The sequence below is a fragment of the Dermacentor variabilis genome, chromosome 3 (genome assembly GCF_050947875.1).
Source record: "Dermacentor variabilis isolate Ectoservices chromosome 3, ASM5094787v1, whole genome shotgun sequence".
In the NCBI taxonomy this organism is placed as follows: Eukaryota; Metazoa; Arthropoda; class Arachnida; order Ixodida; family Ixodidae; genus Dermacentor; species Dermacentor variabilis.
In genome coordinates this window covers 235,700,445-235,726,706 of record NC_134570.1, presented here as the reverse complement: position 1 = coordinate 235,726,706, position 26,262 = coordinate 235,700,445, and the positions used below count along the sequence as shown (strand labels likewise).

At 46.9% G+C, this 26,262-nt stretch overlaps 1 protein-coding gene across 1 annotated transcript in view; it reads right to left on the bottom strand.

Annotated features, from left to right (window-relative positions):
• The window catches only part of LOC142575054 (4-pyridoxate dehydrogenase-like), a 237,371-nt gene extending 218,225 nt beyond the window's left edge, over window positions 1-19,146 (bottom strand). The window contains exons 1-4 of the mRNA XM_075684018.1: window positions 18,969-19,146; window positions 17,994-18,640; window positions 14,734-14,739; window positions 12,874-13,006 (exon numbers count right to left, since the gene is read on the bottom strand). Coding sequence (XP_075540133.1) covers window positions 12,874-13,006; window positions 14,734-14,739; window positions 17,994-18,640; window positions 18,969-19,146 — 964 coding nt within the window. The remainder of the gene's footprint in view (window positions 1-12,873; window positions 13,007-14,733; window positions 14,740-17,993; window positions 18,641-18,968) is intronic.
• Between the last annotated feature and the right edge of the window lie 7,116 nt (window positions 19,147-26,262).

Below are 26,262 nucleotides of genomic sequence, written 5' to 3'. Positions count from 1 at the left end.
CTTGCATACAAGCTTTTTGTATGCTATGTAGGCCTATCAGTAAAAACATATCGAATGGTAGGTGTTCACGCGGCTCAGCAAGATATCGGATACTGAAAATTAGATCAGAGTCTTTCTGCGCATTTTTATGGAAAACACCCCAATATAAAATAATATCTTTACAATCAATAAAGCAGTATTCCCTAGGTTTAGTAGATTTAGTGACGTTACAAAGGCAACATTCAGTTCAAGAAACGAAAATGGTGTTTTTCCGAAGACGCATTCTAAATAGCCGCTGTGGGCGCGTAGTGTATTTTTTGTGGCGCTGCTAAGCCCGAGGACGCGGGATGCAAAGCTCGGCTGCGGCGGCCGCGTTCCGATAGGCGCTAAATGTCCCTGTGCCGTACATTTGGTGCACGTTAAAGAATCCCAGGTGGTCAACACTATTCCCTAGTCCTGCGCTACGGCGTGCCTTATCATATCGTGCTTTTGGCACGTGAAACTCTGTCAATCGAGTATTGTCCACACAGGCAAGGTTTCAGTGTGCAATTCGTAATAAAGCAAGGGTTTTGTAGAAGGAGGAATAGGCATTTTGCACACTCTTGCGCGTACGTTATGTTCGCATAATCTGATATACTGGATGTCTCAGCGCACACTTTCAAAAATTTGTATAGATTGCCTGCGGCAGATAGCAGTATCCGAGTTTATGAGCTGGTCTACTAGAAGAGGCGAACATTTCTTACAGAAATGAAATACATTAACAAATAATTTACAGAAATTCACTTATTAGGTTTTTAACTAATTACTTTGTGGCTCATATTGCAATTTTAAAATCCTTGCCGCGGAGTTCGCAAGGCGAATCCACTTAGAACGAATTCTCAGGATGACACCTGTTTTGAGATGTTAATTCCATAACGTTGCGGAGAGATGCATTGGCGTTCCACTTATTTTTGTGCTTCAATGCGTGCAACGACGTTTTCTTAAGCAAGTAAAAGGAACGCCAAGACATTTCTGCGCTAAGTTCGGGAAATAATGTCTCGAAACTGGTGTCATCCTGAGAAATTGTTACAGGTGGATCCACCTTGCGAATAGGTCGGCTTGAACTTGTAAATTGCCATATGGGCCATAAGGTAATTAGTTAAAAACTTACTTCGTGATTTCTAATTAGCCGATTATGCAGTTCATTTTTTTTTGTAAAAGTAACGTCCGCCTCTTTGAGCAGACCAACTCATGAACTAGAATGGTGCTATCTCTGACAGGCGACCTTTAAACCTTTTTTTTTGCTGTTCGTTAACAACTCTGTATACTGATCACTAAAAGAGCTGCGGGAACAACATCGGTATTAAATCTCTGTACAACTTTTTTCGCCGCACTGTCAACAAATAATCTTGAGAAGAACGGACAGTGAGCAAGCAATTGAAATACAAACATGTAGCACAAGCCCCCATTAACAAGACTTTGAAAGGAAATTTGACCAGGTCAACATTGCAGGAAGGCTGGTAATATGGGATGACAGCCATCGCAAAAAAGCAAGGCGACACAAACTTTCGCACATACAAATGCACCAAAACTAACCGTCCAACACTCGCTTATCAGAAAAATTGTTATCGCGTCTCATAAGATCAAAAGTGGAACACTATGTAAAGGTTGAAAAAATACTGTGAGAACGCTCAATGTAAAGCCTAGGGCAGTGAATAACCATAAAGACAGAAAGCAATTTTTATCGTGTGTATGCGCAATGTTTGAGGTTTTACACCATAATCGTCATGTACGCCTCTTTGTGCCACTGGGCACGGGTTTCACGAGCACAAAGAAGTGCATGCAAACACACAGCCACCTTGCCAAGTACAATTTCTTTTCGATGAACATAATACAATTCACCCCCACTATAGCGCTGTTCATTGTGGACTGCGAAATGCAGGCACCGATGCCTGTATTTGAATGTAGAAAAATGACCGACAGAAAATTTTGGTAGCTAAAGATATAGGATGCATGTTTCTGGCTTTTCCAAATATTTAACGATGGTGCGATACAAAGGTATGTGTGTAGCTTGGGATTATAATGTTCTCACTAAGGAGATAAAAATTTCAGCATACGCTGATTATCTCGCATTATTCTGCACGAACAAGCTTATTATCAAGAAAGCTCTTTCTATTAAAGGGAAGTTTAGTTCTGTCTACGGTGCGCAAATGAAAAACTGTAAGAGGTCTATGGTTTCGACCGCGGGCCATTACACCATCCCGTTTGCTCACATTGAATGGTCTTGTGTGCCACTTAAATATCTCGGTGTTCCGCTGCATTCCTGCAAGTTACGTGATTTCTGCTGGAGAGAATACGTTCAAAAAGAACTTGAGAACTGTGACCCAACAAAGGTGCTGGGCAACCAGAATAATGTTTCCGGCTCCATACAGACTCTGATAGCAGTGGCATCGGTGCCTATGTGTTGGAATACATAATGAACAGCGCTATAGTGGGGGTAAATTTTATTATGTGCATCGCAAAGAAATTGTACTTAGCAAGATGACGCGTCTGTTTACGAGCACTTCTCTGTGCTCGTGAAACCCGTGCCCAGTGGCACAAAGAGGCGGACATGGCGATTATGGTGTTAAACCTCAAACATTGCGCATATCCACGATAAAGGATGGGCCGAGAATAAGGCTGTTGGTTGAATACAACGTGAAAAGCATTTGGACGACGTTAATGCCAACTGCGACGTCGCAACGACCACGCCACGTGTTTTGCGCGTTGGCTCACCGTTATTCACAAGCGCCAAGCAGCTATTCAGTAGTAGTGCTATTGCACAACAAGAAAAAATGAAAGCGCTGAAATCTTGGCACTGCGTCATTTCAATCATGACGTCAGTTGTACACGTTTTGGCCTCAGAGTCTATTTGAAAAAGCCAGGTGGGGAAATAAATCAATTCATCGTGCTCTAAAAACACGAATCCTTTAACAGAGCAAATGCCTTTTCACCTGTGGCCTAATATATTCATTTGCAGGAAATGTTAATGCAAAAAATGATGTTAGGAGTCTTCAGATTTTAAGGTCCTGCGAAATACCACGCCGCAGTTCCTCAAGCATGTAGGTGCTTGGACGCTGTACTACTGCACGTTGGCAACAAAGAAATGAGATGGTTTCATATGATGAGCCAAGATTATTGCAGTCAAATATATGTAAAATGTGAAATCCAAACAGCCGCAAATAAGAAAGGGAAATGGCATAAGCATTCAACTAAACAATTGCGAATAACAGGTTTTATGAAGCTATGTACATTAATTAAATAAACATAGCCTTGGTAGACAAGCGAAGTTTCAGAATGCTAATGTCTGCCTATGTATGTGCGTAGTTCAATTTTCAAAACATGCGTTACTATGTCATAAAGAAAGGAGGCTGAGTGTATCAAAAGCGGAAAAGGTCAGAACTTATCTATTCAACACTATCATTTCTGTATTAACACAAGTTTTAGCTACCTTTCAAATGCTGTTACAGATGTGTTATTTATTGTTATAAATAATACGTTTTTACACGACCACCCCCACCCTTCCAAAAGAAACCGCCCTAACATTGGAGCTTTTCCCGTTCCTCGTAACGGGTTGACGCTACAGTCTGAGGGCGAAACTGCCAACGAAAACAAACGAACAAATAAGACGCTGGTTACGGCTGTGGGAAAATGCTGGAGTCCCAGTAAACGTGCTTAAAGCCGAATGAATCGCTGAAGTCTGTTCTTTTCTTGTTTCTCGTTAGCCTAAATGCCTCAATGGTAAAAGAACATGTAGGCGAATGAGATACGAAGAATTTCCGGTGAAATAGCGTCAAGAGTGATTGTTGGCGCACTCCCTGCCGAAGCTTACGCCGTTCGCAAGAGCAGCGCAGGACGACAGCGAGTTTTTCGATGCGCCGCTAAGCGGTCAAGCCTCAACTGGGGAGCAAACTCTGCACGCGTTCAAATACGTCGTGAAACGCACAAGATATGTCGCCTACCAGCTGCCTTACTATTCTTATTGAGAACAGCTTTTTGAAATGAAAATGTGAATTTTTATCGATCGATAATTGCATATTTTGCACCAAGGCTCTTGCACACTTTAATAAATTGTGGAATATGTAAAAAAAAGTCTAAGCTAGAGTGAACGAGCTGGGACGAGTTGGTTCACGGCGGTGTCTTGCGCAGCCCACGAATGGCTTTTAAGTAGCGCACGAAAAAGCGCTCTCTCCCTCCATTTTTGTTTTCTTAACGTGTTTCGTGCACTGCGCAAAACACCGCCATAACGTGTGGAGCTTGCAGAACATAAACGTGTGAAAATCCGTCTCGCGCAGTTTGAGAAGCTGCAGTAAATTGTCAAGGCGAAGTGTACTTATATATTGAATACGACTACACCCTACAGGGGTAAGCAACGAACTTTAGTCTTGTAAAATATGTGTAAGCTATCTAACAAGTGTTTAAGAAAGAGAAGTGTTATGTAAACTGAAAAGATCAGTTCACAATTCCATAATGGTATCGGGGCTTTTTTTTTAAATAAGTGCTGTTTGGACGGACGGACGGACGGACGGACGGACGGACGGACAGACAGACAGACAGACAGACAGACAGACAGCAAACTTTATTTAGTCATGAGGAGCTACTGTCACGACCTCCCAACGGGAGGCCTTTGTAGCCGCAGGCCACACCCACGTAGAGGACAGAACGCCGTGACGCTCCGCCCTTTCCTGGGCCCTCTGGATAGCCTGGGTTTGATTGTGGAGTACCGTGCCTCTGATGGCCTCCCCCCATTTAGCTTCGCTGGAGAGGAAGTCGTTAGGCAACGCGGGACATCGCCAGAGCATGTGAGCCATAGAACAAAACGTTTCACTGCAGTCGGGACAACTAGGGTCCACATCTGAGTACATCTTGCTGAGGAATCCCCGCGACGGGAAAGATCCCGTCTGCAGCGTTCTAAGTGTAGCTGACTGACCTCTACTGAGCTTCGGGTGAGGCAGAGGATAAATTCTCCTACCAAGTTAGTAATATTTAGTAACTTCATGAAATGTGAGAAGTGGATCGTTCTGCTGAGTCCCTTCCTGCCCCTCCGGAGCCTCCAGACCGTTGCGGCGCGTGAGTTCTCGCGCACGGTCGTGGGCCAGCTCGTTAAGAGGAAGCTTTAGCTCGGGTGCTCCTATCTAAATACATGTAAAAGGAGAATTCGTTTTTCTCGGCAACCACTGCACCAAATTTGACTAGGTTTGTTGCACTTAAAAGACAAACCTAAAATCTAGTGACTGTTGGTTTCGAATTTTTTAGTTAGGTCGTCAATTTTTTATTAAAAATTGGCAAAAATCGAACATTTTCAAAAAACGAAACTATCAAGTTTACAACTCTGTAACTCAACCACTACAAATGATAATACAATTATGTGAGTTGCATCTAATAGTACATCTAAAGCGGACAAAATTGATATGTTACACATGAATATAAAAAAATTTAATCATAGGAAAATACAACTTTTGCAAAACCGTTGTAACCAACGTAACAAGTTCACGTAAAATGTAAAATGACATATTGAATTTGTCCGCTTTGAATGATCTAATAGATGCCGTTTACAGAACCGCGATATCAGTTTTTGATGCAGAGCTATGAATTTGTAAACTTCGTGCTTCTATTTTTTTCAAACGGTCAAATATTTGAAAATCGTTTTCAGAAAATTCAAGCTCTAAATCGAAATTCGGCTTCCAACAGTCACTAGACTTTAACTTTCTCTTTCAAATGCAACAAATTTCATCAAAATCGGTCCAGGGGTTATCTCATAAAAATGTTTTTGCGTTTTACATGTATTTGAATAGGCCGCGTCTGAGTTGGGCCCGAGCTAAAGCTTCCTCTTAAGGTTTGGGAAGCACTCGAGAACCTTCGTCCCCATGTGTGCGGGGAACCACGTGATAAAATGAGAACCAGGGCAAGCCCTTTTCTCTAGAATAGAGGCCACTTCTCGTGCGAGGTTACCCGATCCGAAAGCTCTAATTGCGTCTCTCGTGTCTGTGTAAATGTAGGAACGCTCTTGGTCACACAACGCCAGCGCAACCGCAATTCGCTCTGCTATACTCGCGGTGGCCGCTCTGACCGAGGCCGAGGAGCGAAGCACCCCCTGTCCGTCTACAACGGACAACGCAAACACTCTCCTGTTCCCGTACTGCGCCGCATCGACAAAGACCGCGGAGTCTCTGTCATCTCTAACTTTCTTCAAGATGGCTCGTGCACGGGCTTTACGTCTGCCCTCGTTGTGCTGTGGATGCAAGTTTCGCGGGAAGGGCCTCACCAGGTGGGTCGCTCTCGTTTCTCGTGTCAATGTTATACGCCGGTCCTTCATTATCCTAGGAGCCATGCCAACGTCGTCGAGAATTCGCCTGCCAGCTTTGGTCGACGATAGCCTAACCACCTGAACCTTTGCCTCTATGATCTCGTCTATGCTATTGTGCATCCCGAGTTGATCTAGCCTGTCGGACCTCGTCGCAATAGGCAAGCCTAGCACTTTCTTGATGCTCTTACGCATAAGAGTATTTAATTTGGTCGTTTCCGTTTTTGTCCATACTAGAGCTCACGCCACATAGTTAATATGACTCATGAGAAACGCGTTGTACATCCGAAGGAGGTTGTCTTCACCTAACCCCTTCTTTCGGCTGGACACCCTAGCAATTAACGGCAACACATTCTCCGTCTTGGCTGTAACGTTGGTAATTGTTCTGGCATAACAGCCCCTCGCGTCTATGAGCAGGCCAAGGATCTTAACTGAGTCGACTCTAGGAATTTTTTGCACATTATTCGCGTATAATACCACGGGTAGCTGGCTGATGGGTGTCAGGCCCCTAACCCCTTGCCTTGCGGGTCTATAAAGTAACAGCTCCGATTTACTCGTAGACAGCTTGAGACCCGTGTCCCCGAGGTAAGCCTCCGTCTCGTCCTAGGCCGCTTGTAGAGCTTGCTCCATTTCAGCTAGGGAGCTGCCTTGGCACCAGATCATGATGTCATCGGCGCAAAGTGCGTGACCTATGCCTTAGAGGCCGCCCAGCCTGTCTGAAAGACCCTTCATGACTATATTAAAGAGCATGGCAATATGACTGATACCTGAGGGTTACCCCGAGCCCCCAATCTGTACACGCTCGACCGAATCTGCCACACCTGAATAGTAGCAGTTCTATTCATGAGAAAGGACCTGACAAACGCCTGGAATTTAACTCCCAGGCCTATCCCAGCCGTGGCCTGCAGAATGTATTTATGTAACACTGTGTCGAACGCCTTAGTGAGATCCAGGGCGAAAATCCCTCTCACGTCCCGGGTGCCGCTATCAAAGATTTGCTTCCTTAGCATTAACATAACCTTCTGCATGGATAGGCCGTGCCGGAAACCAACCATATTACGTGGGAAGAGGTCTCTGCGCTCTATGTACCCGCAACCCTGTTCAAGATCGCGTGCTCAGCTACCTTGCCTATGCACAAGGTTAGTGATATCGGCCTCATGTTGTCCAAATGAAGTGGTTTTCCTGGTTTAGGGATGAGTGTCACTATAGCCGACCTCCATCCGTCAGGCACCTGTCCTGTCTCTCATACGCTGTTGACCTCCTTAGTAAGTGCCACTGCCTTATCGTCCAGGTTTCGTAATTGCCTCTTAGAAACATTATCCGGACCGGGAGCCGATCTGCTGTTTAAATTGTAAAGCACTCCCTGATCTCCGATTCTGTGAAGGGCGCGTCCAGTTCCTCTACCGTCGCACACTCGATTTGCGGATAATCCTCTTCCTGCGTCGGCCCTATAGTAAGGTATCTATCCGCGATCGCATTCAAAAGTGACTGTTCAGTACCTTCCTCCTGTTTGTGCCGGTGTATGACTTTACTAAGTATTTGCCTTTGATTATGCTTTGTCTGTGCGTCACCAGGAGGTGCTTGAGGAGGTTCCACTTCCCTGCTGAGCGCATGGACTCGTCTACTGCCGCGCAGACCTCGTCCCATTGTAGCCTATTGAGCTCCGCGCAATATCTCTCGATCTCTCTATTAAGCTCCGCAACCTGTTTTCTCAGCCTGCGATTTAACCTTTGTGTTTTCCACCTCATCAGATTTGGCGATTTCGCCTCCAACAGGTGCGCTAGGTGCGGATCCATTCTTAGGACCTCCACTTCCGTTTGTACTACCTTAGTAGCCCCCTCGACGTCCCCCATTAGCAATTTGATGGCCTCGCCAAACGAGGAAAATGTGCTCGTTCGCTCCTTCCTAAGTTTCCTGAACTCCTCCCAGTCCGTGACTCGAAATACCCTGGCCGGTCGGGCGTCCACCCTTAAAGTTACCGCTACTATGAAGTGGTCGCTGCCCAGGTTCTCCTGCTTATTGGCCCACGTTTCGTTTCCTACGTTCCTTACACAAGCCAAATCAGGTGTTGCGTCTTGCGCAACTGACGTGCCCAGCCTAGTGGGGAACTCTGGGTCCGTGATTACCGAAAACGCGAGATCATCCAGGATCCTCGCCAGGTTCTCTCATTTTGCAGCCCGTCTGGCGTAGCCCCATGCATTATGAGGGGTGTTAAAGTCCCCGGCAACTATCAGAGGAGAGTTCTTGGCTATCTTCCGCCGCCGATCGTTTGCCGCAGGTGCGACACCACTCGCTTCCCGGGTTGGGACACACGTCTGCCCGCTGTCCCAATCCTCCGCCAGCGTAGCATACTTCCGTGTGGCGTCAGTAGAGCATGTAGCGAAATATACACGCGCCGCATGCCACGAAGTTCGGCACCCTCATTCCCTCGAAAAGTACCACCACCGCTTGATCCGCCTGGCCGCCAAAGCGCCCGGATTCCGATGGTTAACAATTCTCGCTCTGAGTTGAGCCTCGCTGGCTTCGACGTCGACTCCTCTTATGACACCTCTACACGTATTCTCGGGTGGGGCCGGGTACGCTGCCACCCCAAACGTGCCTTCACCGAGCCTGATTTGCTGCACTTGGGCGTACGCGTCCGCGTTTTTCTCGTGAGGAGTGCACACCCCAAAAACGTTCTGAACTCCATTGGGACACATCGTGTCCTCTTCGATTGCGGCCGGAGCCAAGGATGCCGCCATGGCCAAGGCTTACTCAAAACGTATTTTACTGACCTTTTTTACATTCAGGCCGTCGCGTGGTCTGACAATGATGCGAAAAGTGTCCCTCGGCAGTCGAGGCAGCCTCGAAGCAGCGGTGACGCATCGTATCGCGTCGCGTGGTGCGGCGGTGCGGCCGCAGTCCATCCGTCCGTCACTCGTATTTCCACCGTCTTGATCCAAAGAATATTCTTCCCTGCGCCTGCCGGGCCGGGGGTCGTACGCCACCTTCTATCCCGCGTCGCTGCCTCTTCTTGAGTAATATCTTCTCCTTCGACAACGTCCATCCTGGATTCAAAGTCCCACATGCGCGAGAGTAGGCCTAAGCCTACCCTTGCCGTGTTTCAAACACTCGCAAAACGGCGGAAAGTCCTCCCAGCAACTAAAATCTGCTATCGGCAGATTCCTCTTAACGTGCCACGTCGATTAAGGCATAACTCGCCCGGTTTCGCGGGGAGAGCCACTCGAGAACATTGATGAAAGCTGGAGCCGATGTCAAAGCTTCCGCACTATTCGACTTCTTCTTCTTTCTTCTTTCCTGTTAGGATGGCGCTGCAATAAATTTACCATATAAGGTTCGCTTTTGTCAGCATGTGGCATTAATTTAAGCACCCGAGATCTTTTGCATTGTCTTTGAAATTCGTGAACCGTGGCCGTGAGCCGAAGAAATGACTTTATTCTCAGCGGCACAATTCCACGGCTGCTGTGCAACTGCGCTGGTTCTAATCACGATTGACGATATTCTCCTGTCCAACTAATACGAAAAGTTCAATTTGATAACTGCGATGTTGTCCTGAGTTCTGGGATATGGCGCAGTAAATTGGGCAGTGAATTTATCAACAAGGCTTAGTCGCGTAGCCTTCTAACCTAAAAGTGTGAAAGTCTACATTACGCGTCTGACGATCACTCCCTAAAATTGGACTATTTTAGAGTGCAGCTCTTGGACACGTGTTCTTGGGTCCGTGTCTCTCGGTGTAAGCGCGCGAACGCGCTACCGCCGCTGCTCACGCCCTCTTTTCCACCGCTGGCTCCGAGGCTGCTCTTCATGCCAGCCGCCCCTCCCTCTGTAATAGCGCTGACGGCACTGGCGCACTGCCAGTTGGTGCGGTGATTTCGGCCTCACATTCTTTGCCACAATAAATCGCGAAATAAGAACATGTATCGATCTGCGCTCAAATATCGCATTAGGGAGTACCGCAATCGTCAGGCACTTTTCTTTAAAAAGCGAGAGAGTTCGTTCCACTAGGCCAACTTGTAGCCTAATTGCAGGTGCTCTCCAATCCACATAGATTTGAAAAAAAATGTTCCTTGTCGAAGCCACCCTTTCCCGTGAGTTTTATTCAAGTGTTACCGATATTATTTTCGCACTGAGCCAGAGAAATATTAAAAAGAAAGGGGCCAGCACACATGCCAATAAGGTCTCGTGGCGCTCCAACGTTTCGGCTCCCTCACGGGAGCCTTGTAAAACAAACGGCAAACTGCGCGATTTCTTATGTACGGTGTGTGACATAATTAGGGCATATAACATAAATGGGTAGCAGTTTGTCGTCGCTGCGACTAAAGGTGTGCGGCGTGGCCTTGATGAAAAATTATTCCGCATAAAGGCATGAGGATAGATTTTTCTCTTTGGCCATCACACGTTCTTCTCCCTATACTGCGTTTCATACATCACTTCCGAGGATATGGAGGCTAGATATACTTTCTTGCAGTGGCTGCGTTTGTACTTGGAAATATTGAGATCTTTTAAAGCGAAAGCTTTACTAGCCGCGTCGAGCCGATCGAACTTCACCGTCGCCAGCAATTTCACCTTCATTTGGCCGCGGCTGCACCGTAGCCTTGGATACGCACCGCGTGACTAGCCGCGCCGAGCTCCATCGCCGGCTGGGCGCATGCGCTTTCCGTAACTGGGTCGCCACCTAACCACGTGAATCACCGCGCGCCTTCCTAAAAGTAGCGCCGCACTTGCCTAGTCGGCGCGACCATGGCCATAGATGAGGGCGAGGGCGTCTACTCTCAGCGTTGCACGAGAGCGGGAGGCTCTGAGTCGTCGCTGCCAAGCGGCGCCTGACCACCCAGCGGATATCACAGGCGTCACAGCGTCGAGATCAATGTGGCCACCACGTTCGTGCCCTGTGCGCTTGTGCTTCGACACTATGCATGTTCGCGGCGTCTCTTTGCAGGGTGGTGGTAACAACTTTATTTTGTCAACAGAAAGGATTTGGTTTACTTTAATGGGCTTCCGGGTGCATGAGGTGGCCGTCCGATCAGTTGCTCTAGTGCCACCTGTTATGGTCGTGAGGCCCTGTCTGTCGGCGACTTCCAAAGCCCAGCTGACGGCCTGCAGTTGAACCGCAGGGTCCGAGCTGGACACCGCATCCTCCCACTCTTGCTCGTTAGAGAGTTGCCATTCTCTTTTCGGTTTTAGATTGTCGCAGTCGAATAAAATGTGTTTTAAACCTGTCTTTGTGACCTCGCAGAGCTTACATTCAGGGGTGTAGACTCCTGGGTAGGCCTTTGAGTATATATAGGGGTTGGGGCAGGTGTTAGTTTGTAGCTTCCGCCAGGCCACTTGTTGATGTTTATTAAGGCTTTTGTCCGGCGGCGGGAGCATCCTTCTATTATTTCTGTAATATAATATTATGTAGTGGTAGGTGGTCAAGATCTCTCTGGCCTACCTCAGGACTGGCTCGCCCACTGCCCGGTTGACGAAACTTCGGGCTAAGTTGTGGGCCGCCTTGTTCCCAGGAAGCGACGCGTGGGCCGGAACCCATATGATTCCAATGGATCTGGCATTGAAATTTTGCGGTTTTAGGATTTGTTTGGCGTGCTTGTGGACCCTCCCTTTTGCAAAGTTCCGAACGGCTGTCTTCGAGTCGCTAAAAATTGTGTTGGCTTCAGTGTTTATAATGGCTAGGGCGATGGCCGCTTCCTCCGCCTCGTGTGCCTTTTTGCACCGCACAGAGGCGGCTGAGATTGGTTTTAGGTCCATGCCCACGACGCCTACCGAAAAGGCATCGTGATTACAGAGCTCTGCAACGTCCGTACAGATTGCCTCTTTACGGTTTGAATATTGCCTGTGGAGGGCTTTGGCTCTCGCCTTCCTCCTTTCTGCGTGGTGTTCGGGATGCATGTTTTTCGGGATTGGATCTATTCTAAGATACTTGTGCATGTCTCTAGGCATTTGCAAGGCATCCGTCGCTATGCATTCTTGCCTGATATCCAAGGTCCTTAGAATGTGTCTTCCCGTGGGTGTTTTTGTTAGCCTGTCGTACAGTGCGATTCTGTGCGCCTCAACTAGCTCGGGAAGCGTGTTGCGTATGCCTAATATTAGCACCCTTTCTGTTGATGTATACTTAGGGAGGTGAAGAGCTGCCTTGTATGATTGTCTTATGAGGCATTCAACCTTGTTATTTTCCGCTGCCTGAAGTTTGAGATAGGGGAGAGAATATACTATACGGCTGAGCACGAAAGCCTGCACTAGCCTCCTCAAATCTGTTTCTTTCATTCCCTGGTGTTTATTAGCTATTCGTCTTATGAGCCTGTTGGTTTGTCCGACGCATGCGACTAGTTTGTTTAGTGTAGTTGTGTTTTTCCCGTTGTTTTGAATGTACATTCCTAGTATTCTCAAGGTTTGTACTCCTGAAACTTTTGTACCACCAACCCTAACATCCAATTGTGCTGGGGGATCGTTTTTCTTAGGTCTGTGTCTGATAACTAGGAGTTCGGATTTTTGTGGCGAGCACGTTAGTCCAACTCTCCTGGTGTATCCGGTCACTATATTCGCTCCCGTCTGTAGCGTGCTCTCGATATCACCTTCATTTCCCCTGACTGTCCAGAGGGTGATGTCGTCTGCGTAGAGTTCCGAGGATAAGTTTGGTATGGCGGCAAGAAGCTTGGCCATGGGTATGAGGGTTATGTTGAACAGAGAGGGTGACAGCACTGACCCCTGCGGTGTGCATTTGCTTCCTAATTCTAGTGTATCCGACTTGATGCTTCGGAATATTATTTGAGCCGTTCTGTCAGTTAGGAAAGCCTTGATGTATGAACGACAGAAAGCTCAGCTAGTTGGTAAGGATTCATTATGGAAAGAAGAAGTGAGGCGTGCAGACAGGACACAAGAGTAGAGAAGTTGACAACCCGAACGCCGACTCTCAACTGAAGGGAGCACTGAGGCGCAAAAAAAAAAAAAAGAAGACACAAAACTCATCTGCGCATGCTCAGGAATAGTAACACCACGTGTCAGTCGGGTACACGTGCCGGTCTACATGAGAGATAACTGTTAAGGCACTTAATCTCGTCCTTAGGTAAAGTAATCGAAGGCTGACTCACGCACGCACTTCCACCATTATAAATATGCCATGCCTCTACCATAAGACGCGTATCTTCATTGTTATGCCTGTAAAATATCGCGCATTCATCTAACTCAGGCGTGCAGGTACAATCTCGGCAATGTAGCGAAAGATTAGAAGGCGATCCACCGGTTAACGACATTTTATGTTCCATTAGCCTCTGATTGACACACCGTCCCGTTTGCCCTACGCAGAACTGGCCACAGCTAAGGGGAATTTTGTAAACCACACCCATACGACAGTCAGTGAAACTGTTGTTCTTATTGTGCTTCACTGGACAAATATCTGTTCGTTTTCTGCCTTTTACCCGCTCCTTTTTATTCTGTACGGCAGCGCATATCTTACCTAGCTTATTGGGAACAGTGAAAGCAACATTAACATCATATCTACTTGCAACATTTTTAAGGCTGTGCGACACTGAATGAATATACGGAATAGCCACTACTCTTTCTTTGCTATTACTGATCTCTGTAATCACGTCCGTCCCTCTCGAAACCGACTTTTTATGAGCTCAGCCACAGTGGCCGCCGCTACACAAGGTTACCCTGCCTCAAATAGGCGCGGGACTTGCGCATTAAAATTGATTCACAAGTTTTTTCAGACCCCTTTTGCTTACGTAATTCTCAGGCGCTAGTTCACTATTTGAGAGACGGAAATCCTGGTGATTGTACAGCTGCTAGTCTGGATATCGAAGACCTGTATTCATTCAGTGTCGCACAGGCTTAAAAAAGTTGCAAGTGGATATGATGTTAATGTTGCCGCATGACGGGTTGCTAAATTCCATAAATGGGTGCATTAAAAACCAAGTGCAAGATTCGGCTTTTATTGACAGATGCGGTGTTTCCAAAGAAGCTTTTCTAGAAATTCATTCAATGTACTTGAAGTCGACGCTGATTGGGTGGAGAGATGGCGTTTTTCTGCAGAAATCAGGCATTTGTATTGGCTCAAAGGTTGCCCCTATTCTTAGCAACATTTACCTGAGTAAGGTTGACAACTGCTTAGAGAAAGCCTTAGGTGATAGCGTTATCAAGATATTTCGTTACGTTGAAGATTGCCTGATTTTCTGCAATAGGGAAGAATTCGATTCCGCTGCTACCTCAGTAAGTGAGCAATCTAAACTTTATGGGGGAGGATTAAAGTTTTCCAAGGAATTTCCTCAGCGACGCGTAATTCAGTTTCTTGACATTTCCTTGATCTTCGAACAAAATTATGTCTGTTGGAAGTACTCCCCAAGATCTTCGAAGCCATTGTTAAACTTTCGATCCAAGCATTCCAATGTAGTAAAAAACGGAATTGCCGTGTCGTGCCTTAAGTGTTCGCTCACCAGATCCTGCAAGCACAAAATGAGCGCCAGTTTTAATGCGCAGGTCCGGCGCCTATTTAAAGCAGCTTGTCCTAGTGTAGCGGTGGCCACTGTGGCTGAGCGCATAAAGAAGTCGGTTTCGAGAGGGACGGACGTGATTACACAGATCAGTAATAGCAAAGGAAGAGTAGTGGCTATTCCGTATATTCATTCAGTGTCGCACAGGCTTGAAAATGTTGCAAGTAGATATGATGTTAATGTTGCTTTCACTGCTCCCAATAAGCTAGGTAAGGTATGGGCTGCCGTACAGAATAAAAAGGAGCGGGTAAAAGGCAGAACACGAACAGATATTTGTCCAGTGAAGCACAATAAGAACAACAGTTTCACTGACTGTCGTATGGGTGTGGTTTACAAAATTCCCCTTAGCTGTGGCCAGTTCTGCGTAGGGCAAACGGGACGGTGTATCAATCAGAGGCTAATGGAACATAAAATGTCGTTAACCGGTGGATCGCCTTCTAATCTTTCGCTACATTGCCAAGAATGTAACTGCACGACTGAGTTAGACGAATGCGCGATATTGTACAGCCATAAGAATGAAGATACGCGTCTTAAGGTAGAGGCATGGCATATCTATAATGGTGGAAGTGCGTGCTTGAGTCAGCCTTCGATTACTTTACATAAGGACGAGATTAAGTGCCTTAACAGTTATCTCTCACGTAGACCGGCACGTGTACCCGACTGACACGTGGTGTTACTATTCCTGAGCATGCGCAGATGAGTTTTGTGTCTTCTTTCTTTTTCTTTTTTGCGCCTCAGTGCTCCCTTCAGTTGAGAGTCGGCGTTCGTGTTGTCAACTTCTCTACTCTTGTGTCCTGTCTGCACGCCGCACTTCTGTTTTGCATAATGATGTATGAGTATATTCTCTCCTCCCGTTTAAGTCGGAGAGGAATTCATGACGGCATTGTGGGTGACATTATCGAAGGCTTTGGTGAGGTCCAGTACCCTTATTGCTTTAGTGTTGGTGTTATTCAGTGTGTTTATTACCTCTTCCGAAAGCCTGAGCATTATATCTTGCGTAGACAGGTTGGGCCGGAAGCCTATCATTGTGTGCAGAAAGAGATTGTGCTTGTCCATGTGGTCTTGTAATCTAGATAGCGCCACGTGCTCCAACAGCTTCTCTAAGCATGGTGTTAGGGATATGGGTCTGAGGTTGCTTAGTTCGAGTTTCTTGCCTGGCTTTGGTATGAGAGACCTTGGCGTGTTTCCACGTCTCTGGTAGCCATCCATACTTTCAGCACTTGTTAAAGTAATCCGCGATCCCTTGAATAGAGTCCTCGTCTAGATTTCTTAGTATTTTGTTCGTCACCCCATCCGCTCTTGGAGCGGAGGACGTTCTAAATTTCTGCATGGCCGCCTTTACCTCTGCTACCGTTGTTTCCGTCAAGTTCAGGGTTTGCGTTGCCGCTGTAATTGGGAAGCGCCAGGTTTTTCGTTGTGCATAGGTATCGGTTTTCTAATTCCGTTATCATTTCTTCGTCATTAAGTGGGCGCACATGAATTTTATGTGTGCTACATCCCTCTGGTGAGCGGCTCTGCTGTTTTCTGGATCTAAAAGATGTCTCAGAAGATTCCATGTGTCTTTGATCCCCAATTTCCCGCTCATTTGATCGCATGTTTGTCCCCATTGTTGTTTTACTAAGTTTTGAGAATGCTTTCGATTTCTCTTTCTAGTTTGGCTATTCTAATTCTAAGTTTTTTGTTGTGTTTTTGTTTCATCCATCTTTTTTGTAAGCTATTATGTGCCTGCCACATGTGTAATAATCTGCTGTCAGCGGCTTTGTTTTCGCCTGTTATCTCTATCGTCTTGGTGGTGTGCTCTGCGTCTTTCAAGAGTTTGTGAATCCATTCATTTAGGTTTTCAATCTTCTTGCCATCTGCGTTGCCCTGTCTCCTTTCTCTGAATTCATCCCAGTCTACCACGCGTGTCACCCTTCTTCTTTCCTTCTTGAGCGTACTGCTGGGTATAGTGGTCTCTATAATGTAATGGTCGCTCTCTAGGGTTTCGTTCGTGTTGTGCCATTGTGCGTCTACTATGTTTTGCATAGGGTCAGGTCAGGGCATGTGTTGGCTTGCACACTGTTTCCTATCCTAGTTGGCACCAGCGGATCTGTCAGGAGCGTGTATCCTTCGTCGTGAACATGTTGCCAGAGGCTAGTTCCTTTCTTTAAATTTGTTCTGTAACCCCATGCCATGTGTTGTGCGTTCATATCTCCGACTACTATTAGGGGATTCCTTTTACAGATTTTTCTGGCTTCGTTCATGGCTTTTATTATGGGGGAGGATTCCGCCTTGGGGATGCTATATATGTTTAGAATGAAGAGTGGGGCCTCGCTTCTTTTTAGGGGTATGACCTCCATCAGGAGGCAGTCTGCACCGTTCGGTTGAATTTCGTGCTCTATTGCCGTTAGACTTCTATGGACCAAGAAGGCCGTGAGTGGTTTTTCTTCCTTGCCGTTTTCATATGTTTTATAATCCCGAAACTTTACTTTTTTCCTGGTTTCTTGTAGGGCTAATACATCTGGGATTTTTTCTTTTTCAAACTTTTGAATGTGGAGCTCTAGGTTCTCCCGCTTTCCGCGGAAGCTCCTACAGTTCCATTGCCATATTCTTATCTCCGTCTGGCCCTTCCCCATGATTGGCTTTAGAGATGGAGATGGACTGCGCTGTGGTGGAACTCATGGGTACTGGGGCCGGAAACAGTTTGCCCATCACATTAACCAGTTGCTTGTCATGTTTCCGTACCAGCTCGTTAGTGGCCTTCGCTGTGTTTGTAAGGACTCATACTTGTTCTGCTAAGGTTTGATATTGTTCCCTGGTCTCATTTCTGATAGCTGTGAAGCGTGCTTCTACGTTTGCTTCAATATTGTTTTGCCTTTCCTCAATTTTGTCTTATCTCGTTGCCACTGTTCTTAATAGTCTCATTACTTCCTCGTGATTCCGGTTTTCTTGATTCTCTGAGTCTTCCATAAACCTCTTTTTTGCCGGTGGCCCTCTCTTGCAGGTGAGGGTGCCCTCGAGGATGTGTTTGACGGGGGGAGGGAGGCCTTCCGCGGTTCCTGTGTTAAGATCGCGAGTTGTTGAGCGATATGTGTTTTACTTTCTTGCTGCTGTTGCATTATTGCCTTCGTTAGTTCCTGAATGATTCTTTCCTGTTTTTGTATTATTACTTTAAGTTCTTTAATTTCATTACTTTCGTGGGAGGATTGCGGTGTCCCGCTCACCTGATGTGGCGCTCCTTCCCGCCAGGCATTCGGCAGCGCCGGGTAGGACTCCGAGCGGTCTCGCTTTCCTCGGTCGTTTCCCTGGGCTCGGTTTCTCGATCTGCTTCTGCCTCGCTGTTGCTGCTGCTGTTTCGGGTGCGCAGGTAGCGCTCCCTGTCCCTCTGGTCGCTGAAATTCCACTTGAGGCTTGGCATTCCGTTTCATATTTCCCTTGGCAGGCGGTCTCTCACATCTGATCTTGCACTGGTTGGATCCCGTGAAATGTTCTCCCTTGCACAGGATGCACTTCAGCGTGCACGTTGGCTCGTCTTGGACCGGATGCTCATCGCCGCACCTGTAGCAGAGGTTTCTTCGTTCTTCCTGACACACGTCCGAGCGATGTCCCGGACTTCTACAGTTGTAGCGTGCTTTCACTTTGGGCCTGAGGAGGTAACAGTTGTGGATTCCTCCGCCGAATCGAATGGAGTCCTGGACTCTCTTGGTGTCGGCGAAAGTGATGAGCAGGGCTTTTGATGAATTTCCCATCCTTATTGCGTCCACAATCTCTAGCTGTGGGTTGACTTTAACGATGTCGTCCATGATCTCGGCGTGGCTTTGGTCTTCTAGAACGTGATACGCAATCCCCTTGATGCTGTTGCCCGGTATCGCTACGTAGGCACACGTCGAATAGACTTGGTCTAGGGTTTTGATGTGTTATACTTCTGCGTATTTCGCTGCGCGTTCCATAGAAGGGGAGCTCACGTTAAAGAAGTTGTTAAGCGGATTGATCCTTGCTTGTCCGTGTTGCTTGATTTCCCCAAAGTTAACTCCGATGTCCAGGCACAGGGCCTGGACATCGGAGTAGTGTAGTGGCCGTGTGGTCTCGGAACCGAAGTCCGCCTCTCGGCCGGTGTACGATCGTGTAGTCGTTCTCTGGCAGACGCGGGAGCGGCTTCTTTTTATATGGGCGGCGTCTTATCGATGGGCTCACCCCACAGGTCTGGACGGCCTTGCCGGTGGCGTCCGTCGGTGTCATAGCTGTAGCCTGTTGGGCACTGGCGTCCCCATGCTTGGGGTGAGCTCGATCATGGGCTTTGATGGCAGCCTGTATGCATAGGCTTCGGTCTTCATATTCCTCCGGGTAGATTTCTTCTCCGTGTTCGGCGTACTCCATCGCCACAGCGTCGGTGATGGCTCGAGGGGCGGGCGGCGACGCCGATAGCGTCCCTAATCTGGAGTAAGCCCAGCTCGACTGGTTGCGGCCGGTGAACGAAAATGCCCCTAAAGGGGCAAAAAGGGGTCTTGCGGGCCTCGAAAAACAGCGGCAGGGTTGCAGGCACTCTCCGTGACCTTGTGGGTGCAGGCCCGGGTCTTCTGGTACAGATAGTCGCTCGGAAAAGACCAAGAACTCGGTAGCCCATACGGAGCGCATCCGCACGACTCGAGGGGCCAAGCGTTCTCCCACTCTTTGCATGTCTAGCACTTGCGCTTTCCCTGTGGCAGAACAAGTGTCGCACCATCGAACGATGCGTGTCTACTCGAGCCTAATCACAGTCCTCTCTAGCCACCGACCGAGGCACTGCGTCATACCTAGCTTAACGATGATTGTATACGTAAGCATATTAATTACTGCTAAATCAAAGCTTAACGAATTGAAACCAAGACTATATCAGGGTAAACCAAGCTTTCGCTTTGCATATCCAGGGTTAGTTGAGCTAAGTCGCAGCCAATTTTTTCAGTGTGTCTTGTGAAAATGTTCCTTATATAAGCTTAGTTGTGAATGAAAAAAAAAAGAATTTACCCTTAGAAACGAACAATCCATGTACTCATGTGACTGCTAATGATTTGTGTTATGTCAATTTCCTTTGTTTTTTATTATTATTTGCAGACCGTCGTGACAGCCTCACGTGCATGCTCACCCGAGCAAACGCCTCCTGGCTCGCCGCGAAGCATAGATGGAACACGCAGAGGGAACAATTTTGGTGACCACGTATACTTCTTGCGTAGCTTCCACAGCGTTGCCCTTGTGTATGAAACGGAGTACACTTGATAGCACATTACGTAGTTGCGTAGCCCCAGTGTATTCCACGGTGCGTGTTGTTTATTGGCACCTTTCTAGTGCTCTCTGAGTCGGGAATGAAGTTGCCAATCTCGCTTATGCACACGCATCATAGAGTAACAACAAGAGCGGACACTCCCATAGGCGCCTGCGGCCGACTTTGGCTCTCAGCGCACCTAGCGGAATCGGCGAAACGCACCAGCCTCCAAGATGGTCGTGCACGCTGCCGAATCTCGGAGGCTCCTATTTCAGTTTCGTTTCTTGTATTTTTTTGTTTTTGTGACCCATACCTTTGCTTAAATCGCGTGATTTCATGCAGGCGCTTGTGTCGCTGTTTATATGTTGTGACGACGAGCGCGCAAAGGTATTTCACTCATGTTAGTTTCATTTAAATTCATATTTGCTGTTTCAAGCTGTAACAGCGCAACAATCATGCCAACTATTGAGGAAGTAGAACTTGATCGCTTATGATATTGTACGTCTAGTAACTCAATCCAAAAGGTGTATTGTAAATAAATGTGCCTGTTCCTTAAATATAAATGAACTTGCTGCACAGTCAAGAACACGAAAATAACCGACAACAATTTATTGCAGCAAGATTGTAAGATACATGGAATGGGAAGAAACAGCGAAATGCAAGTAATACGGGTGTCACACGGCACACTTTTAAACGCGATCAAGCCCAATCCGATTTGAATTTCTCAGTCACGATTGGTTCTTTTTCGCAAGCTGCGCGATGGCGCCAATATCAGTAGCGAATTTCAATCCGGATTGGACTTGTTCGCGATCGCTGGTGGTCGTGCGACACCGGTATAATGGAGAATAGTTGAAAATGAATGGCGTGATGGCAATAGCTTTGAACAAGCAAAACACATAGAAGACGTGTCACAACTATCCAGATAATGAAGAATAGAACTGTAAATACACGACAGCAATTAAATTGCTTAAAATGGGATTGTTGTAGAAGGAAAGAAATATGACATGTTTCTTGTACTTCTGCGAAGGAAGGTGAATTAGGGCTGCAAATTGAAGTGAATGGTATCGTGCCGAAATAATATGGCTGCAAAAATAATTGAGCACGCACCAACATGTTCATCTCGAATGTGTAAGCCAGTGTGTCCGTCATTAAAGAGCTACAATTAAGCACTTTGTGTTGGGGGTCTTCACTTGCGGTCCTCGAAGCCTTGCAATCGTCTTCTGATAATTAGAATTTTGCCCTTCAGTATGCATGATGTCCTTTGGCTGTGCAGTGTATCTTGAGGAAATGGTGGAGATTCCTGCAATACGTAGAATGACAGACAGAAGGTAAGCAATACTGGAGGCTTCAACGCTATTTAATGTAGACGCTACGTTCCTTCGTATCAGCAATATTGGAGCCTGCAAAGCTTTATAATGGAGATGCTGCGTTCATGCAATGCGTGTTCTTTTATTTTTGTTTGTCTGTTAAGGAAGCGCTGTTACAAAGGATATGAAACAAGGAACTTTCTACGGTAAGAACTCCATACACAATTAAACCATGAGAACACGTATTTTCAGCCCAATGCCGAACAGCTAACAACGCTCGAGCGCACACAGCCTGCTACAGAGGTTGGGAGAGAGCGCATTATTGCCATACTGCAAATATTGCACGTGTACCGCTTAGAAATAACTACATTTTATTTTCAGAAGTAGAGCACCATACTTTTTCTGCAGTCGCCGCGCGTATCATAAAGCTCTCTGCCCAGAATGGCATGTGTTCATAGGCCACATTTCTGAACGAACCATGTTATTTTAAACTTAGTCATTGTATCGAACGTGCAACGCAGCTTGGACGCTGCCGCATCGCTGTTTTCGCTAGCATCACCGCTCATTGCTGCGCATAAAGAAAGAACACGAAATGAAAGTCAGCGTAGCAAATGGGCAGCAGCTGTTCATGGCTGCAAGGCCGCCGTAACTCGTTCATGCGGCTAACAGTGACATAACGAAATGTGAAGAGAATAAGTCGTTAACAACGCGCAAAAGAACATGCTGTGACCTTACCATGAAACGGCGACGAAGGAGACGCTGGCAGAAGAACCCAGCAACGATGATCAGGTGCATTTTACAGAAAGAGCCCGGCGGAGCGGTCTGACAAGGCTTCGCACATGTTGGGTCGCGCCCAGTGGTCATGCCGCCTGTCAAGCTGCTAGCCGCAGCGGCAGCCACAGCCGCATTTTTCTTGATAGGCTCTGCCACCTAGCGGAATCGGCGAAGCTGCATAGCTCGGCCGCGAAATGGCTCGAGTGTCCGCTCTTGTCGTATGGCTATGTTGCTCTATGCACGCACGGTCAATGTCCACACGGTACGACGTATGCGATGCCTGGGAACGTGTCCTCGTTGACGCGGTCCCTCACGTTGACCAGCTTGTGTCTGAGTTAACGAGACACAACGTGTGCTGAGACCACGTCGTATCATCACCGCACCCATGCCTTGTACGTCCCAAACGTATGGGATGGCGGTCCCTTTTTTGCTGGACGAAGGCTGCGCAGATACTTCGCGAGCCAGCTACCTTCGAACAGAGTAAATAAAGTGTCATCATCATCATCCTCATCATCAGCCTGCTTTATATTCACAGCAGGACGACGGCCTCTCCGTGCGATCTCCAATTACCCCTGTCCTTCGTCAACCGATTCCAACTAGCGCCCGCGAATTTCCTAATTTCATCACTCCACCTGGTCCTCTGTCGTCATCGATTGCGCTTCTTTTCTTTTGGTACCCATTCTGCTACCCTAAGGGTCCAACGGTTATCTAACCAGCGCATTAGGTCACCTGCCCAGCGCCATCTTTTTTCTTTTGATGCCAATCAGCTGTGATTAGCTTTGATGTCAATTACCCGTTTGCTCTCTGATCCTTCTGTCTCTTAACGTTATGCCTAGCACTCTTCGTTCCATAGCTCTTTGCGCGGTCCTTAACTTGTTCTCAAGCTTCTTTATCAGTCTAGAAATATCTGCCTCATATGTCAGTAATGGTAAAATGCACTGATTGTACACCTCCCTTTCAACCTCGGAGCAACGAAAAGATGATGAACTACAATACCTGGACCTTAGACTACGTTGAATTAGGTTGTTGAGATATTTGCCATCGATCTTCACTGCTAAGCCTTCTCAGTTTAATAGCTTGAATACTCCCAAGCGCGCAGTGAATAGCATTAGAGAGATTGTGTCGCCATGTTTGACTAATTTCTTTATAGGTATCTTCCTGCTTTTCTTGTGTAGAATTAAGGTAGCTGTAGAACCTCTGTAGATATTTTCCAAGGTATTTAGGTAAGCATTCTGTATTCATACATTATGTAATGCCGCTATGACTGCTGGTATCTCCACTGAATTAAATGCCTTTTCGTAACCTATGAAAACCAGATAGAGAAGCTTCTTTTACTCTGCGCATTTCTGTATAACCACATTCATGACATAGATGTCATCTATTGTAGAGTATACCTTCCTGAAGCCAGCCTGTTCCCTTGGTTGACTAAAGTCCAGTGTTGCCCTTATTCAATTGGAGATTATTTTGGTAAACATTTTATACAATACTGGGAGTAAGCGAATGGTCGTATAATTTTTCTATCCTTTAACGTCTCCCTTTTTTTGGATTAGTATAATGTTTGCTTTCTTCCAGTTTTCTGGAACCCTTGCAGTCGATAGACATTTCCTATAGAGAGACGCCAGTTTTCCAAGCATTATGTCTCCTCCATCGTTGATTAAATCGACTGTTATTCCATCTTCTCCTGCCACTCTTCCTAGTTTCATATCTTGCAAGGCTCTTCTGACCTCTTCGCTAGTTACAGGAGGAGTTTCTGTATCCCGTTCATTATTGCTTCTAATCGAAGAATCCTGACTCCTCTGGGTGCTGTAGAGTTAAGTATAGAATTCTCCCGCTGCTTTTATTATATCTTCGAGATTTGATGATGATATTACCCTGCTTATATACCTCTTATTAAGTTTTATTGCGACTACAGCTACCCCCCATTAATGCTGTAGAATTCGTCAATGTTGCCCGCTATAGCCTTATGGATTCGGAATCCAACTCCTTATTGCTTCTTATCTAGGACACCTCTGCAGCAGAGGTCATGTCCGTTATTCAGCAATGTATAAGCCTCACCAGTTCTTCTAATCCCACTAATGCCGATGATAGCCCAAACAATGTCTGTTATTTCCTCAGAGAGTCCTGCTAAGCTAACCTCACTCGAGAGGGTTCCGTTGTTAAACGTTACAAGCGTCAGTTTCCATTGGCGGCCTGTCCGGACCCAGAGATTCTTAGCACCCTCTGTTGCGTTACAGGTCTGACCACCGCCTTGGTAAGGTGCTGCGCAGCTACTGGGGAATGATGGCCACTGGGTAATTGAGTGAGCCATTTCGGAGGGGGTGGCCGAATACTGCACCACAGAGGGCAAATCATGTTCTGGTGAGGGAGTGCCTTGTTGAAGCTTTGTGGGCCTTCCTAATTTAGTTGTACCTGGATTAGTACAGCCCCACTCGCTCTCGGCATCTTTTGCCGGTGGCAGGTGTCACTCGAGGCCTGCAAATAGAGTACAGAAAGTATGAAGAGTACCCAAAAGCTGGTAGTTTCTGCCGCATGAGTATACTGTCTGTAACGATGACTTCCGCTCTTCTGCACACTTTGTCTGCCCGACGAAGAAGAGAGCCAACAACCGATACTTTTCTTTTGTTGTTGCAGAATTGAGTGAACCGAATTTTAGTGAAGATGGTGTCCATTGTGAGCCGTCTTCTCGCAGTGAGACCGCGGGAGGAAAGCAGACTCCCAGTGGGAGTCGGCTTTCGAAAAAAAAAAACAGAGCAAGAAATAAGGCCCATCGCGTATTACGAGAATGTCCAAGAACGGTAGCTGGCTATTAGATTCCGCTCCCATGGTGACTTTTACAGCTGCATGTATGCTGTTCAGGTGAGCCATAAATAGGTAAACAGAATGCTGTAACATTTGCCAATGTACCGAAGAAATATTTTTGGCGTTAGTGCGAACTGAGGACGACGTCTGAGCTTTGATAGCCTCCATCATTAGGTTAGCGGCCGTTACCGAAATTGACGCTCCCATTGCCGCACCGTGAATTTGCCGGTAAAACAACGGCTCGAATATGAAATCTGTGCGGGATCAGTAAAACTTGAGTAGCCCACCTAGACCGTGCACCTCGATGACGGATCTTTCTGGCAGCGTGGTATCTTAATTTGTCGAGAGCTGTTACGCGAACTTCCACAGCCAGGTATATCAGTAACATCGCTCGAAAAAGTGATATTACATTAAACAAAACTAAGACTTCATAGGGATTGACCCTTCTATCTTTAACTTTCTCACAGAAGACCGTCGCGGATATAGGTAGAACATTTGCCTATGAGTGGCGAGATGACCTTACGTGCACAATCTGACAGTTTGTGAAGCGGAGACCGGGGCAAGTAATTTATGGGGTGTAACGGAATATCGGGCTTGTCTATTTTCTGTAGGTCGTATATGGTTCGAGCTTATCCTTTTTGGCTAAACAGTCTGTAATTTAGCTGCTTCTGTAATTGACTTTATTGACTCTATACTGGACGCTAGCTAGTTCGTGAAGCACCTGCTCAGTGTAAATCCAACAAAAAACTGGCCGCCATCCCGTACGTCCCAGGCGTCAGTGAGACCCTGACACGGGTGCTGCGATCACACGACGCGCAGATAGCTCACGTTCCGGGGAGGGAACTAAGACACGAGCTCGTCAACGTGATGAACAAGGACAAGTTACCAGGCGTTGTTTGCCTCCTACCATGGTCGGATTGCCCGTATGCTTAAATAGGCAAACCAGACAATTTCAGGACATGGCGCGAACAGCACATGAACGACGTCAGTAATCAACACGCAGCGTCGAATGCCCTCGCTAAGACCTGCTCAACTACGTCACATACTATCAGCTAGGCAGAATAAAATGTGACTGCAAAGGGCAAGAATAACTCTTCATGCCTTTATGTGAAGCCAATCATCCAAACCGCGGCATGCACCTATAATCGCAACGAAGGCAATCTCCCATCTCTGTATGCCAGATGCATTAATCATGCCAGGCGCCGTACATCAAAATCGCGCATTGTGCCGGTTTTCACTCATTGTGAACAAGGCTCCCGTGGGACAACCGGAACGTTAAAGCGCTTTTATATATTTTGGTATTTGTCACGGCCGCTTCCTTTTTACTATGTATCATCTCGACCGGACGGGCTTCTGTCAGGATTTGAGCCAGAC